An 18,241-nucleotide genomic window follows, 5' to 3' on the forward strand; every position below is an offset into this window, starting at 1 on the left:
CTGTATCACTTTGCTTCTCTGTCATTCGTGATCCCTAATCTAAATACCTTGTCTGGGAAGCTGGGGGTGGGGGGGGGGGGTCTGAATAAGGCGGAGATATCTAGGGCTAGTGCTGGTACAGTTTGTTCGGCTGGGAAATGAGGATGGTTTTTATTTGTTCTAAGATGAATAATGTTACAATTGGTTTTCTTTTAACGTTCTTGTACTTTACTGCTGATATACAGTGGTGGAAATAAGTATTTGATCCCTTGCTGATTTTGTAAGTTTGCCCACTGACAAAGACATGAGCAGCCCATAATTGAAGGGTAGGTTATTGGTAACAGTGAGAGATAGCACATCACAAATTAAATCCGGAAAATCACATTGTGGAAAGTATATGAATTTATTTGCATTCTGCAGAGGGAAATAAGTATTTGATCCCCCACCAACCAGTAAGAGATCTGGCCCCTACAGACCAGGTAGATGCTCCAAATCAACTCGTTACCTGCATGACAGACAGCTGTCGGCAATGGTCACCTGTATGAAAGACACCTGTCCACAGACTCAGTGAATCAGTCAGACTCTAACCTCTACAAAATGGCCAAGAGCAAGGAGCTGTCTAAGGATGTCAGGGACAAGATCATACACCTGCACAAGGCTAGAATGGGCTACAAAACCATCAGTAAGACGCTGGGCGAGAAGGAGACAACTGTTGGTGCCATAGTAAGAAAATGGAAGAAGTACAAAATGACTGTCAATCGACAAAGATCTGGGGCTCCACGCAAAATCTCACCTCGTGGGGTATCCTTGATCATGAGGAAGGTTAGAAATCAGCCTACAACTACAAGGGGGGAACTTGTCAATGATCTCAAGGCAGCTGGGACCACTGTCACCACGAAAACCATTGGTAACACATTACGACATAACGGATTGCAATCCTGCAGTGCCCGCAAGGTCCCCCTGCTCCGGAAGGCACATGTGACGGCCCGTCTGAAGTTTGCCAGTGAACACCTGGATGATGCCGAGAGTGATTGGGAGAAGGTGCTGTGGTCAGATGAGACAAAAATTGAGCTCTTTGGCATGAACTCAACTCGCCGTGTTTGGAGGAAGAGAAATGCTGCCTATGACCCAAAGAACACCGTCCCCACTGTCAAGCATGGAGGTGGAAATGTTATGTTTTGGGGGTGTTTCTCTGCTAAGGGCACAGGACTACTTCACCGCATCAATGGGAGAATGGATGGGGCCATGTACCGTACAATTCTGAGTGACAACCTCCTTCCCTCCACCAGGGCCTTAAAAATGGGTCGTGGCTGGGTCTTCCAGCACGACAATGACCCAAAACATACAGCCAAGGCAACAAAGGAGTGGCTCAGGAAGAAGCACATTAGGGTCATGGAGTGGCCTAGCCAGTCACCAGACCTTAATCCCATTGAAAACTTATGGAGGGAGCTGAAGCTGCGAGTTGCCAAGCGACAGCCCAGAACTCTTAATCATTTAGAGATGATCTGCAAAGAGGAGTGGACCAAAATTCCTCCTGACATGTGTGCAAACCTCATCATCAACTACAGAAGACGTCTGACCGCTGTGCTTGCCAACAAGGGTTTTGCCACCAAGTATTAGGTCTTGTTTGCCAGAGGGATTAAATACTTATTTCCCTCTGCAGAATGCAAATAAATTCATATACTTTCCACAATGTGATTTTCCGGATTTAATTTGTGATGTGCTATCTCTCACTGTTACCAATAACCTACCCTTCAATTATGGGCTGCTCATGTCTTTGTCAGTGGGCAAACTTACAAAATCAGCAAGGGATCAAATACTTATTTCCACCACTGTAAGTAATGTGCTGTTTTGGGCAGGATGCAGGGGCTAGCAGAGAGACTGGGAGGGGGGAGTGATTGGTCTCCCCATTTCTCTCCACGGCTTGGCACAACCCTAACCCCAGCTCTGATCTTGTGTAGGGTTTGCAGCAAGAGGAGCACCTTTGGTGCGCTGCCCGTTTCCAGAGACGGGAAGGCTGTAGAACTAGAGGACATGAATTGAGGTTGAAGGGGGGCAGACTTAGAAATAAGGTTGGGAAGTATTTTTTCACGGAGAGGGAGGTGAACACGTGGAATGCCCTCCGGCTTGAGGTGGTGGAGATGAAAACGGTAATGGAATTCAAACGTATGGGATAAACACAAAGGAATCCTGTTTAGAAGGAATGGATCTATGGAATCTTAGCGGAGATTGGGTGGCAACACCGGTATTTGGAGAATAAAACCAGTGCAGGGCGGACATCTACGGTCTGTGCCCTGAGAAAGGCAAGGACAAATCAAACTTGGGTATACATATAAAGTATCACATACCATGTAAAATGAGTTTATCTTGTTGGGCAGACTGGATGGACCGTTCAGGTCTTTATCTGCTGTCATTTACTATGTTACTATATATTACTATGAGGAATATAGGATGACCTCTATAGCATGCATTTGCGTGCTCATTGCGCTCAGAGCCCGTGAGCTCGTTCGTTCTTGCGCTCACTGGCTCTGAGCATTTGGTGCTAGCAAGTGCAGCCGCTAGTCCGGCACTAATGTTCTCTAGCACCCGCTTTTGCTTCTGAGCATCGGGCCCTCAGTTTTTCTGCTTTCCCCCTCCTCCTCTCACCCCTCCCACACTCACGCCCCTTCAATCTCTTCTGGCCACTCTGTGGTCCTATCCCAGGGTTCAGGTCTCCAGGTGATAGTGGGCACAGGCAGTGAGAGAATGAACAAGGGACCTGTGAGGCAGTGCACACTCGCAGCCCCTGTGACAGCCCCACCCCTCCTTATATGAATTAGTATTAGTAAGGACCCCAATCAGATTCTCACAGCTTTTGCCCTAAGGTCAATGACCTGGGACAAGAGCACACTTTTTAATCCAGCTCCGGAGAGGTCCACACAGCCATCAGCCGTGAGCTGACTATAGACCAAAGGTAGGAAACCTGCAGCCCAACATTGAATTTTATGCAGCCTGCGAGACTATAGAAAGTAGGCACAGAAAATAGCCTGCAGAAAAGTCATTAAACAGAATTTTGTTGACAGTGGAACAGTTGAAAGATACAGCAATGGGACAAGACTTGTTTGATAGTGTTAACAACTATTTGGACATAACTTAATACATTTCTTGATTAGCTTTCGAAGGTTGCCCTTCTTCGTCAGATCGGAAATAAGCAAATGTTGGTAGATGACATTATATATAAGTGAAACATCAAAGCATTTCAGTGACAGTCTAACAGGATGAGGGTGGATGAAGGATATCATTATGGCGTGCTATCATTTATTTAGTATTTAGTGAGCACCTGCAATTTCTACTGTGTAACACACGGTGGAGCTATTTAAGGATCCAACTTAGACTATACCAGTGGTTCTCAACCTTTTTTCAGTTGGGACACACCTGATGGATTAGTGCAGTCATGCAGAGCCTGAGCCCACAGCACCAGCATATTGACTTTAAGCACAGCCAGCCCCCCCCCCCCCCCCCCCCATTTAATGAGATTCTGGTAAAAAGCTTTGAATGTGATCTTTTTCTTTCCCCACCCACAACCCGTTCTCATATCTTCTTCCTCCCTCCTCCCCACCCAATCTCCATAACCCTTCCCATCTCCAGCCTCATCCTCTCTTCACCTTATCTGTTCATGGCTGAGATCATCAAGCAGGGATAGCAGATAAGATCAGCAGAGCGTCTTGTGAGCCAGCAGTGGACACCCCTTGTACAAATTTCCCTGGTAAGAGGTAGCCTGTGGAGAGGAGGGGCTGGGAGGTCCAAAGGATTGCTCCTGTGGAAGGAGAGGCAGGAGCACCAGAGGACTTGTGAGCTTGGAGCAGCTCCCAAACCTGATCAAGATTTTCCTTCTTATCACTGCTGTTTACAGATCTCTGCTAGAAGCAGGCCAGACCTTTTTTTTTTTTTTTAAACACAGGTTATGTCCTCCAGCGCAGGGCCCACAACATTAGGGTTCCCACTATTCTCTAATCTCTATCTAGTCTAATCACTTTTGATAGGTGGTTAGGGGCCCATGACCCTTTTTGCCTGAGGGCTCAGATCACTGTCAATTTGCCCCTCCTCCTGAGATTGACCCTGGTTACTTGTCATGTTTTTTTTTTACCATAGGTGCCAGCCGCAGCTCTGTGCGTACTTGAACACTCCCGATATAGAGCAAATTTCTTCACTGTGCCCAATGAGGGGCAATTTGTTTTGAGTTTAGCACCATCAATCATTTTGAAAAGTTGATCCCTATAATTTATACTTTCATGAGATCATTTTTCATGGATATGTCACCAGTATTTTGGGTTGTTTTTTTTTTTTTTTAAACATGTGCACCCTGTGCTTGATTAGTAAGAGTTGTTTTTGTCAGGCCATAGGGGGCCATGAGTACAGCACAGGAATCAAATCATGAACAGTGGTTCCCCTCTTCAGTCAATGGCCATAGGGGACAATTCTATAAAGTAATGCTTTGATGTTTCTCTCAGGGGCGTATCTGCGTGGGGCCACAGGGGCCTGGGCCCCCGCAGATTTCGCCCTGGCCCCCCTCCCCGCCATCAACCCTCCCCCGCTGCTTACTTTTGCTGGCGCCGAGGTCCGACCCGCAATCTCCGTTTTTCGTCTTCCTCCGTGGCCATGCTTCCAGGAAGTAATGCTGCAGTGCTGATTCGTTGAATCCAGTTCGGCGTCTGATGTCAGACGTCGAACTGGATTCAACGAATCAGCACTGCAGCGTTACTTCCTGGAAGCATGGCCACGGAGGAAGACGAAAAACGGAGATTGCAGGGGAGGGTTGACGGCGGGGAGGGGGTGGAGAGAGGCGGCGGCGGCGGGGGGGGGGGAGGGAGGCAAAAATGTGCCCCCCCTCTCTGGCTGTGGCCCCCCCTACCGCCGGATTCCAGATACGCCCCTGGTTTCTCTTATATATACTATCTGCTAACACATTTGTTTATTTCCAATCTGAGGAAGAAGGGCAACCTTCGAAAGCTAATCAAGAAATGTATTAAGTTATGTCCAATAAAAAAGGTATCATCTTATTTTCTTTTCCATGTTTTATTTTGTTTGATATCTATTGATAAACTATAAAGGGTGCTAAAAGCCCCCCCCCCCCCAAAAAAAAAAAAAAATCTAGGCGCTAATGTCAGCAATTAGGCATAATCAGGTGCAAATGCAGCAGCAGTATTTATGTTTCAACAATTTTATTGATGATGTTGAAAACAGCATACATAACAGTCAACAAATTCAGCATACAGCCGTATGTCTCATAGCTAACAAAGCAAAGCTAAGTATCCATTTCACCATCAACATTTATCCCTCCCCCCACTCCCAACTTCCCAGACTCCTCCCCCATCCAATTATATAAGCGCTCATTGGAGTTATATATAAAAATAATAGCATCCAACACCAACTGTCCACTAAATAGAGGACTGCAAAAGAAAACTGTTCAAACTGCAAGAATGCGGCATCCTACCTATTAGGGGGACCCCTGAATGTTCCCTCTCCTACCTGAGCCTCCCCTTCCTCCCAATTACTAAAGTCCAATTCAATAATAGAGGAAGCTGTACGTCAACTAGCATAGAATGAAGAGCAAAAAAGGGGTACCCCCGCCCCAAGTACATGCCCCACCTCCCTCCCTATCTCCCTAGACCCGCATTCCTCCTTGCCCAGGGCCAACTCCAATTACCAACAACCCAGCGGATCCCTCCCCCCAACATGCAGCAGTATTTAATAAAACGCACACTTAAATAATCAGAACGCCCATGACCTGCCCCTTGCCCCTCCCATGTGAAAGATCCCTAAGTGCCATTTCACTCCCCCTTCCCCCATTTTAGTGTTTCCATTAACATCCGTTTGAGTGCCAAACGTTAGGTGCCTAATTGGAAAGTAACTTTTCGCCAGTGCATTTTTTTCTAGCAAAAAAAGTGCCAGAAACGCCAGGCCACCCTTCAGGGATGGGGTGATCACTGAGGGACCCACCCCACAATAGCCAGGCCCCCTTCAACCAGTCACGGAATCTATGACAAGGCAGAATTGGTGTGTAGAGCGTGAGCTCGTTCATTAAAACTTGAAAACCATGGGTCAATTTTAGCAGACAATGGAAAAGGTGCTGGTACTCAGTACCCCCTCAAAAAAGCCCTGCTTTTGACGCACTAAGAAATAGGGGGGTAATACACAAACACTCCGCATTGATATACATTTCAAATGTACTTTTCATGGCACAATGCATAGCAGAAGTTTACTACATGGATACTAAAATTTAATGAATTATTCCTAAAAATGTTTAGCTCAGTTTTAATACATTTGGCTTTTAAGCATCTATTTATTTTGTTTCTTTGTGTGACTCTTTGTCGATCAAGTAAAGTACGTGAATGTAATGTTTGCATTTAGAGAGATAGTACTCGGACATGTACAATGATATTAGAAGTGATTGTGTGTGACTTTTGAATGCTGGAGTTGTTGTACTTTTTATCAGTTATTCACCCTCACAAACATATCCGCCCTTTGCTCCTTGTGTAATTTTAAATGTTGCTAAATAGTCAATCATTTATGAGATAACTCAGGCTCTGGGATTCTTGCCAGACTATAAAAAAGTCACATTCTGAGTCAGCAGCCTTTGGCGATGCTAGATCTCAGGCACTGGTAGAAATCTGCAGAAGAAAGTTGTTACTCAGTTATAATTCAACACGTTTGGGATTCAGTGCTAAAATCTCAGATCTCTGATCTTTCTTCTGTTCCCCAGAGTGTGGCTGACAAGTTTCTGGAGCAGGCAGCTTTGCTTCTGACTGCACAGCACTTTTAGGAATGGCTTGGTGGAACACACACAGAGACTTCAAGAACTCCATCAACAAAGACATCAATCCTGATCTTGCAAGCGAAAGGAAATTCCCCCCTTTCAATGTGGAGAAATTGACCAATTTATTAGATGGAGGCATTGAGAACACGCGTGTCAGGAGAAGAGTTGGTGAGTCTGAGAGAGAAGTGTGTGTGTTGGGGGGGGGGGGGTGATATAAGGTACTGCTTGAGCCTCAGTATGTAGATGAAGGGTCATTTACTAGTTGAAAAGAATAGAACGCACCTTGCTGGAATTTATTTTTGGTGGTTTTTCTTTTTTTTAATTAAAAAAAATTTAGTTTTGATAGTTCTCTGACCTTAAAATCTTAGCAGCTTCAGATTTACAAATCCATATAAGCAAAGGGTTAATAGTCAGTCCATGGTACTAAATGACTGGCAAGCGTCTTCCGGCTGCAGGCTGAACTAACCCAGATATTCAATGCCGGGGCGTGCACGGCTCCCGACATTGAATATCAGGGTATGACAGCTGACCTGGAAGCTAGCCAGACGTCAGCTGATATTCAGACTGGTGCGGTTAGCTCTCCATATAAAGTTAGAACAGCTGTTTTTCTGCCCTAACTTTGAGGCCCTTTTACGAAGCCGCGTAGACGCCTACACGCGTCGAATGCATGCCAAATTGGAGTTACCGCCTGGTTACCGTGTGGCCCTTGCGGTAATTTCAATTTTGGTACGCGTCCGAAAAATATTTTTTTTATTTTCTGGTGCGCGTAACGGACGTGCACCAAGTGGCATTTGATGCACATAGGTCATTACCACCCAGATTCTTTACCGCTAGGTCAATGCCTGGCGGTAAGGTCTCAGACTCAAAATGGACGCGCGCCAATTTTGATTTTGCCGCATGTCCATTTTTGGCAAAAAAAAAAACAGAAAAAGAGGCCTTTTTTACATTCGTGCTAAAAAATGGATGGGTACGCACTCAAAACCCGCGCCTACGCTACCACAAGCCATTTTTCAGTGCGCCTTTGTAAAAGGACATCTTTATGCTGGTTAACTGATCGAAAATCTTTTGCTAACTAGCTAAGTTGCCGCTTCGCTCTAACTCTGCCCCCAGTCCACCTCTAATCTAGAGGATGGCCAGTTAGCAGTGATGTTCACCATCATTAATCGGATAACTTCCTCTGAATATTGGATCCTGGTTTAACTGGGCAGGAACCTCTCCTGTTCCTTTAAACCCTTTTAAATGTCAACCCCCAAAGTTTCTAAAGGTCACAGTATCAGACATGGAGTGGGTTCATGCTTTAAGACAGTGGAGGCAGTGCATGCAAATCTCTCTCATGAATATTCATTGAGGATATCCTGAAAGCCTGAGTGGTTGGGGTGTCGCCAGGACCAGGTTTGGGAACCACTGCTTTAAGAGACCTCATATTCTGTTTTGTTTTTCAGTGTAACTGTAAATACAAATAATGTGTGAACTAATGTTATGTTATATCTGCCCCAAACTTGGGGGTCTGTTTATTAAGCTATGCTGGCTTCCGCTCGGCATTGCCGACACATCCCATTCAAAGTGAATGGGCTGCGTCGGCACAAGCGCACAGCAAGCTGTGCTAGCGTTTTAGTAAACACCAGTGTTAGTTTCCTGTGAAAGAAAACTAAAGGTTTGAAATTCCACTTTCCCTTCTACTTTGCTCTTTTTCCACTGCATTAATTTCACTTTTAATAATAGGATGAGGTTTGTTTGTTTTTTTGTTTTTTTTAAATGATTGGAAAGAGAGAGACACTTTTCTAAAGATGTGAAGTGGAAATGTGCATGTTTATATAGGAATATTTCCACATGGCCTCTGTGCATATATTGTTCCCCATTTTACTCTCCCTTCCATTCCCCATATTGTATGTCTGGGCAATACTAGATTTGTAGGCTGCTCTTTTGCCAGTGGGAGTCTCTGCAGTAGCAGCAGCCTTGACCACCTTCCCAACGCACTAGTGTACTCAGGCTGATGTAGAAAGCCAGGCAGTAGAGCACACCGTAATGGCTGAGTGCATGGCTTCTACTTCAAGATTAATAAAAAAAATAAGCTCATGAGATATAAATTCAATATTTATTTAGATTTTGCTCACACCTTTTTCAGTAGTAGCTCAAGGTGAGTTACATTCAGGTACTCTGGATATTTCTCTGTCCCAGGAGGGTTCACAATCTAAGTTTGTACCTGAGGCAATGGAGGGTTAAGTGACTTGCCCAAGATCACAAGGAGCAGCAGCAGGATTTGAATTGAACCGGCCAACTCTGGATTGCAAGACCAAGACCGGTGCTCTAACCACTAGGCCACTCCTCCACTCCCTAGAAGTTGTGCATTAATCAGAGAAAACCTGCTAGCACATACTCACAAAGGCGTAAGGGTGCCTTCACTGCACCCTTGTTTCAGCAAAAAATGAAAGTGCCAGCACAATGTCGCTTGAATTGGCCTGTTCTGTGCATAAATATTAGACTTGCAAAAATTTCTTGCACATAAAATTTTTGCAAGGCTAATATTTATGTGCAGAGCAACATTCCAGTTCATGCGCAGATGTGCGTTTTTTTATTCAGACACGTGCACATAGCTGTTACCTCCCTTTCTGTCTTATAAAGTTGCTGGCACTGATCTGGTAGCAGAAAACAGAAACCCCCCACCAAACTGGCATTAAATTCTGTCAACAAAACAAAATATAATGGTAAATGAGAGAACACTGGCACGCCGTTACCAAAAATAAGTGGAGAAAAAAAGAGAGGCCTTAGCTAAATATGGGTTGAAAAACAACCTCACGTCAAAACAACCATCACAGGACTCTCTGAATAAAAACTCTACTTAAAGAAGTGCCTCAAAAAATAACAATAATGTGAAAATACAGAAAACAGCAAATAGCAGTGCTCTCAACATCCCATATAATTGGAGCAGTTACTAAGCTGTGCCACAGAGGCAACGTGTATCCAAAAGTGAAGACGACGTCCATCTCATCAACCAGCAATACGTATCGTCAACTCCAAACAATAAAATGTGAAAGCAACACAGCCTACACCCAACAGGGGTTCTCTATTTCGCAATAAGCTGCTTCAGGGCGAGAATGCTCTGTATTGCGACTCAAAAGCTTCCAAGATGGTCATAACTCTGCATTTTGAACCACACGAATCTCAATATCGACAAGTTTTATTACAGAGCAGTCCTAAGTTGTATTTACTCTGCCAGATCAGTGGTGACTTTTGAATGGAGGTCTGATCATTCTCTTTGCATTGTAAGATGGGCGTTTAGCATGCGCTAAAACGCTAGTGCGCCTTTGTAAATGACCCACTAAGAGAAGAAAAAAGAGTGTGAAGTGGATCACGGTTCTTGAGAAACAAACCGCGGAACACTCAAAAGTTGAAAAAAACACTCTGTTGATGATAGCTACTACTACTACTACTTATCATTCTATAGCACTACTAGACGTATGCAGCACAGTACACTTGAACATGAAGAGACCGTCCCTGCTCGACAGAGCTTACAATCTAATTAGGACAGACAAACAGGACAAACAAGAGATAAGGGAATATTAAAGTGTGTATGGTGTACAGCACTGCGTATGCCTTGTAGCGCTATAGAAGTGATAAGTAGTAGTAGTAGGATGATAAAATAAGGGTTCTGAACAAGTGAATAAGGGTTAGGAGTTAAAAGCAGCATCAAAAAGGTGGGCTTTTAACTTAGATTTGAAGATGGCCAGAGATTGAGCTTGACGTACCGGCTCAGGAAGTCTATTCCAGGCATATGGTGCAGCAAGATAAAAATGTTCAACAACGACAAAGAGAGTCCAAATCTCCAGTGAAAAACCAAAAAACAACAAGAACGGAAGATGTACAGAAAGCATAGGCGTAGTTTGACTGTTTCATTTGGGGGGGCAAAGAATGGGCGGAGCATATTAGCATATCATTTGCATATATACATATGCAAATGAATATGCTAATATGGAGGAAGGAAATGAAATTTACAGGCAAAATATCACAGATGCACATTTCAAAAAGCTGACACATTTCAATTAATAAATTATGAATAAAATACTTTTATTTACCTTTGTTGTCTGATCATTTAGTTTTTCTATTCGCTTTGATCCCAGTGTCTTCTGTTTTATGCAGTGTCTTCTTTCTAGTAGGCTTCCCTCTGCTCCCCACCCTCCCACTCCCATCCATCTCTTGCTCCTTCCCTCTGCTCCCCACCCCTCCCAGTCCCATCCATCTTCTGTTCCTTCCCTCTGCTCACCATCCCTCCGTCCCATCCATCTTCTGCTCCTTCCCTCTGCTGTGCCTCACCTCTCCCAATCCCATCCTGGTCCATCCCTCTGCTCCCCAGCCCTCGCAGTCCCATCCATCTCTTGCTCCTTCCCTCTGCTCCCCACCCCTCCCAGTCCCATCCATCTTCTGTTCCTTCCCTCTGCTCACCATCCCTCCGTCCCATCCATCTTCTGCTCCTTCCCTCTGCTGTGCCTGACCTCTCCCAATCCCATCCATCTCCTGGTCCATCCCTCTGCTCCCCACCCCTCACAGTCCCATCCATCTCTTGCTCCTTTCCTCTGCTCCCCACCCCTCCCAGTCCCATCCATCTTCTGTTCCTTCCCTCTGCTCACCATCCCTCCGTCCCATCCATCTTCTGCTCCTTCCCTCTGCTGTGCCTGACCTCTCCCAATCCCATCCATCTCCTGGTCCATCCCTCTGCTCCCCACCCCTCGCAGTCCCATCCATCTCTTGCTCCTTCCCTCTGCTCACCTCCTCTCCCAGTCCCATCCATCTCCTGCTCCTTCCCTCTGCTTCCCACCCCACCCAGACCCATCCATCTCCTGCTCCTTCCCTCTGCTTCCCACCCCTCCCAGTCCCATCCATCTTCCCTCTGCTCCCCCCCCCCCGCGAGGTCCAAGATGGTGACTCCGTTTACCCCCTCTCTTCCTCCCTCCCTCCCTCCCTCCGGTGCAGGCAACAATCTTCAGCTTTTTCAGCGTTCCTGGCAGCGGTAGCGATGTACACGCTGCCTTCGGTCTGCCCCGGAAGCCTTCTCTTCAAGTTCCTGTTCCCACCTATGCGGGAACAGGAACTTGAAGAGAAGGCTTCGGGGCAGAGCCAAAGGCAGCGTGTACAACGCTACCGCTGCCAGGAACGCTGGAAAAGACTGCTGCCTGCGCCGGAGGGAGGGAGGAAGAGAGAGGGGCATAGGCGGTCGGTGGCCCAACTGTTTGGGGAGGCTAAAGGGGGTGGGGTTAGGGGTGGAGCCAGGGGCGGAGCTTATAGCCACAATTAACACAGAAAAAAAATAAGTAAAAATAAAATAGTCACAATACCTTTTGTTAAATTTAGATATTAGATATGTATCATATGTCAAAGAATAAAGTGGTTGCTCAAAGCATATACTAACCACAATCGCTCAACTGCAAAACACTATGCACATATTTGTGCAAAAACATACTCAAACCTTACTGTACCATAACACTAGGCAGACCCTAATACACCAATATACTACCCATATAGAAAATGCAGACCGTCAACAATATGAAACAAGGGATCATAATATCACAATTCTCATGTAGAGCCACAAAACACCCTTTTAGGGTGGATAGTGTTCACAATGAGCTCCTTTTATTAACAACTATATATAGATCCTTCAAGAGGTAGTGTGTCATGATTTAGGCTCTAAAACCCTTTCCGATGTTTTGGTGCCACCTCAGTAATGCCAGTACACAATCTCTCCACTGCAAAACACTATACACAAACTTGTGCAAAAACACACTCATAACCTTAGCAAACCATAACAGCACTAATTCCAAGGACAGGATGAGCTACAACCTTATGCGTGGAAAAGCAGCACTGTAATTTCACCGGGCTCTAAAACACCAGTACACAACCTATTGAAACAAACAAAAAAAAGGGCTGTAAATACTACACACTAGTAGAATACTGCACCTTGATTACACATGAAAAACACATGACACAACAGATATGAAGGCAAAACTGGAAAGTTACCTCAAGAAGTCAGACTCAGCATGCAGCAATACTAGAAAAATTGAAACTTACATGCAAAATATCACAGATGCACATTGCCAAAAGCTGACATATTCCAGTTAATAAATTCTGAATAAAATACTTTTTTCTACCTTTGTTGTCTGATCATTTAGTTTTTCTATTCTTTGGTCCCAGTGTCTTCTTTCCATTTGATATTTTTTCTCTCAACATGTCCACCATCCTCCTGTGTCCTTATGCGTCCTGTCTACCATCTGTAGCCCTGTCCTTATCCTTTCTCCAGTTTCAGCATCTGCCCTCAAAGTGTTCCAATCCAGCCCTTAAATTCAGCAATTTCCCCTCCATCCAAATCCAGCATGTCTCCCCTCCATCCATGTGCATGAACTTCCTCTGTCTTTCCTCCCCTCCATCCATGTCCGGCATTTCTCCTCTCTCCCTTCTACTCCATCCGTGTGCATCTCCTTCTTCCCTCCCCTCCATCCATCCATGTCTTTCTCTTCTACCCTTCCATCCAGTGTCATCCCTCTTTCTCTCTCCATCCTTCTACCCATTACCCTCTCCCAATCCTTCCGTCTATTGTCTCCCTCTCCTTCCATCCATTGTCTCCCTCTATCTCCCTTCCTTCTAAACAGTTCTCTCTCTCGACCCTTTTCCATTCAGCATGTCCTCTCTATCCCCATCCTTCCAGTGTCTTTCCTCATTCCCTCCCTACCCTTACGTCCACTGTCTTCCCTCTTTCTGCCCCCTCCTTCCAGCATTTTCCCTCTTTCTCCCTCCTTTCATTCAGCATTTCTCCGTCTGACAGCTAGGGTCTGCCCCAGTTTCTCCCCAGCAGCTTCTCTCTCTCTCTCCCCATCTTTCCACTAATCTCTCTCTCTCTCCTCTTCCATCCAGCATCTTCTCTCTGGCTCTCCCGTGCTCTCTTCCATGTCCCCTCTTTCGCTCCCCATCTCTCTCTGGCTCTCCCCTGCTCTCTTCCATGTCCCCTCTTTCTCTCCCCATCTCTCTCTGGCTGTCCCCTTCTCTCTTCCATGTCCCCTCTTTCTCTCCCCATCTCTCTCTGGCTCTCCCCTGCTCTCTTCCATGTCCCCTCTTTCTCTCCCCATCTCTCTCTGGCTCTCCCCTGCTCTCTTCCATGTCCCCTCTTTCGCGCCCCATCTCTCTCTGGCTGTCCCCTTCTCTCTTCCATGTCCCCTCTTTCTCTCCCCATCTCTCTCTGGCTCTCCCCTGCTCTCTTCCATGTCCCCTCTTTCTCTCCTCATCTCTCTCTGGCTCTCCCCTGCTCTCTTCCATGTCCCCTCTTTCTCTCCCCATCTCTCTCTGGCTCTCCCCTGCTCTCTTCCATGTCCCCTCTTTCGCTCCCCATCTCTCTCTGCCTGTCCCCTGCTCTCTTCCATGTCCCCTCTTTCTCTCCCCATCTCTCTCTGACTCTCCCCTGCTCTTTTGCATGTCCCTGGCTCTCCCCTGCACTTTTCCACTTTCTCTCTCTCTCCTCCAGCGTCCTCATGCATCCCACCTTTCTCTTCCCTCCCCTTCTTGCTCCCATCACTCTCACTCCTTTCTCCACCCCCCTTTTCCTATTCCCTGCCATTGCTTTCCTTCCTCCCTCTTCCCCTTAGATGTGGCACCTCACATCCTCCTCTCTCCACCCCCTTTCCCTTTGGTCTAGCAGCTGGCTGGCATGATGCATCGCTCACCCCCCCCCCCCCCCCCCCGGACTAGTTCGGTATCGCTTTCCCCCTCCGCTCCTGTCATGTCTTTGAACGTCGAGGATTCCTTCCGGTAGCAGCAGAATTGGCAATGATGTAAGCGCTGCTTTCAGCCTGCCCCAGAAGCCTTCTCTGGACAGCGTCCTTCCTACGCGGGAAACTGTACAGAGAGTGCTTCCTTCCGGGGCAGGCTGAAAGCAGCGCTTACATCATTGACAATTTTGATGCTACCGGAAGGAATCCTTGACATTCAAAGACGACGTGACAGGACAGGAGCGGAGGGGGAGAGCGATACTGCAGTAGTCGGGGGGGGGGGGTGGCGGTAATGATCGCGCGGTCCACGGGAGGGAGGGAGGGAGGGAGATGTTCAAGGCAGCGGGAGCTGCACCCGGGGTGGTCCAGTCTGCCCTGCCCTTGCTGCACTTCTGGCTGGGGAGGCTTAGCCTCCCCAAGCCTCTTATACCGGGCGCCTATGGAGAGGGGTAGACGTACACGCTCCTCTCCATCCGCTTGGCTTCCCTGCCCTCTCTGTCTGCGTCCCGCCCGAAAGGAAATGACGTCAGAGGAAGGCGGGACGCAGATAGAGAGGGCAGGGAAGCCAAGCGGATGGAGAGGAGCGCGTGCTTGCATGTGGTTTTTTGTTTTTCTTTAACTAATGGCGCGGCGGCGCCTCGCGTCATTTGGGGGGGCATTGCCCCCCCTCGCCCCCCCAGTCTACGCCTATGACAGAAAGACCAAACTAAAATCATAGATGTAAAAAATCCAAATTCATTTATTAAGACCCTACACGGTCCGTGTTTCAGCCAGGGAGGCCTTCTTCAGGGGTCTATGGATTGGCATATATAGATATTCTTCCAAAGGTTCACTCAAATTAAGACAAATCTAGCTTCTGGCCCAAGAATGTCATGCTATGATACGCTTTCTCCGCTGCTGCTACAGTGGTGGAAATAAGTATTTGATCCCTTGCTGATTTTGTAAGTTTGCCCACTGACAAAGACATGAGCAGCCCATAATTGAAGGGTAGGTTATTGGTAACAGTGAGAGATAGCACATCACAAATTAAATCCGGAAAATCACATTGTGGAAAGTATATGAATTTATTTGCATTCTGCAGAGGGAAATAAGTATTTGATCCCCCACCAACCAGTAAGAGATCTGGCCCCTACAGACCAGGTAGATGCTCCAAATCAACTCGTTACCTGCATGACAGACAGCTGTCGGCAATGGTCACCTGTATGAAAGACACCTGTCCACAGACTCAGTGAATCAGTCAGACTCTAACCTCTACAAAATGGCCAAGAGCAAGGAGCTGTCTAAGGATGTCAGGGACAAGATCATACACCTGCACAAGGCTGGAATGGGCTACAAAACCATCAGTAAGACGCTGGGCGAGAAGGAGACAACTGTTGGTGCCATAGTAAGAAAATGGAAGAAGTACAAAATGACTGTCAATCGACAAAGATCTGGGGCTCCACGCAAAATCTCACCTCGTGGGGTATCCTTGATCATGAGGAAGGTTAGAAATCAGCCTACAACTACAAGGGGGGAACTTGTCAATGATCTCAAGGCAGCTGGGACCACTGTCACCACGAAAACCATTGGTAACACATTACGACATAACGGATTGCAATCCTGCAGTGCCCGCAAGGTCCCCCTGCTCCGGAAGGCACATGTGACGGCCCGTCTGAAGTTTGCCAGTGAACACCTGGATGATGCCGAGAGTGATTGGGAGAAGGTGCTGTGGTCAGATGAGACAAAAATTGAGCTCTTTGGCATGAACTCAACTCGCCGTGTTTGGAGGAAGAGAAATGCTGCCTATGACCCAAAGAACACTGTCCCCACTGTCAAGCATGGAGGTGGAAATGTTATGTTTTGGGGGTGTTTCTCTGCTAAGGGCACAGGACTACTTCACCGCATCAATGGGAGAATGGATGGGGCCATGTACCGTACAATTCTGAGTGACAACCTCCTTCCCTCCGCCAGGGCCTTAAAAATGGGTCGTGGCTGGGTCTTCCAGCACGACAATGACCCAAAACATACAGCCAAGGCAACAAAGGAGTGGCTCAGGAAGAAGCACATTAGGGTCATGGAGTGGCCTAGCCAGTCACCAGACCTTAATCCCATTGAAAACTTATGGAGGGAGCTGAAGCTGCGAGTTGCCAAGCGACAGCCCAGAACTCTTAATGATTTAGAGATGATCTGCAAAGAGGAGTGGACCAAAATTCCTCCTGACATGTGTGCAAACCTCATCATCAACTACAGAAGACGTCTGACCGCTGTGCTTGCCAACAAGGGTTTTGCCACCAAGTATTAGGTCTTGTTTGCCAGAGGGATTAAATACTTATTTCCCTCTGCAGAATGCAAATAAATTCATATACTTTCCACAATGTGATTTTCCGGATTTAATTTGTGATGTGCTATCTCTCACTGTTACCAATAACCTACCCTTCAATTATGGGCTGCTCATGTCTTTGTCAGTGGGCAAACTTACAAAATCAGCAAGGGATCAAATACTTATTTCCACCACTGTAAGTGTGCGAGAGCTGCCAGCATAGAAAACCAGCTGGCCCCAGCGCTCTTGTTTGTCTCCTTCTCCACGTTGTCTTTCGCTTTATCGTACGAGATAAAAGGAACGGAGTCTGGAGTTAGCAGTGGAGGAGAAGGGTGCAGATAAGAGAGATTTACCCAGTGAACGGATAGCTCTGAGGAAACATAGATTGGACTATTGAACAAAAATCTTTGGGGGTTAGTGATGAAGCATTTGAACTTGAACTCTTGGGGGCTGATAATCAGACCAAGGGAGTTAGCCCAGCTAACTACCGTGGTCAAAGCTAAACCCAGATATTCAATGCCAGGCCATTTCCGGTGACTGGAATTGAATATCCGGGTTTCTATTTAGCCGGTTTGAAAGTAACCGACCAAGTCGATATTCAGACAGCCGGTTATGTTCAAACCGGTCAAAGATATCCCATGTATTCAAGCGGCCAAATATAGGGGTATGTTTACTAAGGTGCGTTAGCGTTTTTAACGCACCTGTAAATTGAAGGGGCGTTAAATGCTAGCGCGCCTATACATTTCTATGGATGCGTTAGCATTCATCGTGCGTTAACCATTTACGCGCGTTAAAAACTCTTAACGTGCCCATAGCCCCGCTTAGTAAACATAGGCGATAGCCGCTAAGGTGGGGCTGAAAATTGGTGGATAGCTGGTTATATTGCCCGATATAACCCGCTATCTGCCACCCTGCAGTATTCAGTGGGAGATAGCTAGCTGTGCCCCACTGAATATCGCCAGAAAGCTGGTTATGAGGCTTTTAACTGTGCCGATCCTGGCTGGTTAAATGCTTTGAATATTGAGGGGTTGATAAGGGGAGTTTAGGAGGGGCGGTTAGAGGCAATTTACAGGATGTATTTGCTTTGTTATATGTTTGTTATGGTTGCATTTTCAAAAATTTTAATACAATTCAAGTCTTAAAAAAAGAGAGTGTGTAAAAGAAGTTTCATGTTATCCCACAATTTTTTTATTTGCATTTAAAAATATGCAATTTGAAGAATACACTTTGAAAAGTAATTCAGAAATTTACACATAAGAAGAAATCAGCATATCTAGGGCCCTGTTTACTAAGCAGCACTAAGGGGGTCTTTAAAGTTTAGCTCGAGTTTTCCCATAGGAATACAATGGGCCCTGCTGCAGATAACTCAAGCTAATCTTTAGTAAAAGGCCCCCCTAAGGGCGCATTAGCGTTTTTAGC

At 46.4% G+C, this 18,241-nt stretch overlaps 1 protein-coding gene across 2 annotated transcripts in view; it reads left to right on the plus strand.

Annotated features, from left to right (window-relative positions):
* The first annotated feature begins 6,600 nt into the window (after window positions 1-6,600).
* Window positions 6,601-18,241, plus strand: part of ACOX2 (acyl-CoA oxidase 2) — a 65,279-nt gene continuing 53,638 nt past the window's right edge. The window contains exons 1-2 of one of the 2 annotated variants that reach the window (XM_030206663.1): window positions 6,605-6,621; window positions 6,722-6,943. In XM_030206663.1, coding sequence (XP_030062523.1) covers window positions 6,784-6,943 — 160 coding nt within the window. In that variant the 5' untranslated portion in view covers window positions 6,605-6,621; window positions 6,722-6,783. Of the gene's footprint in view, window positions 6,944-18,241 lie in introns of both variants that reach the window. The other variant, XM_030206662.1, reaches the window with a different exon arrangement.

This window comes from Microcaecilia unicolor, chromosome 6 (assembly GCF_901765095.1).
Source record: "Microcaecilia unicolor chromosome 6, aMicUni1.1, whole genome shotgun sequence".
Taxonomy (NCBI): domain Eukaryota; kingdom Metazoa; phylum Chordata; class Amphibia; order Gymnophiona; family Siphonopidae; genus Microcaecilia; species Microcaecilia unicolor.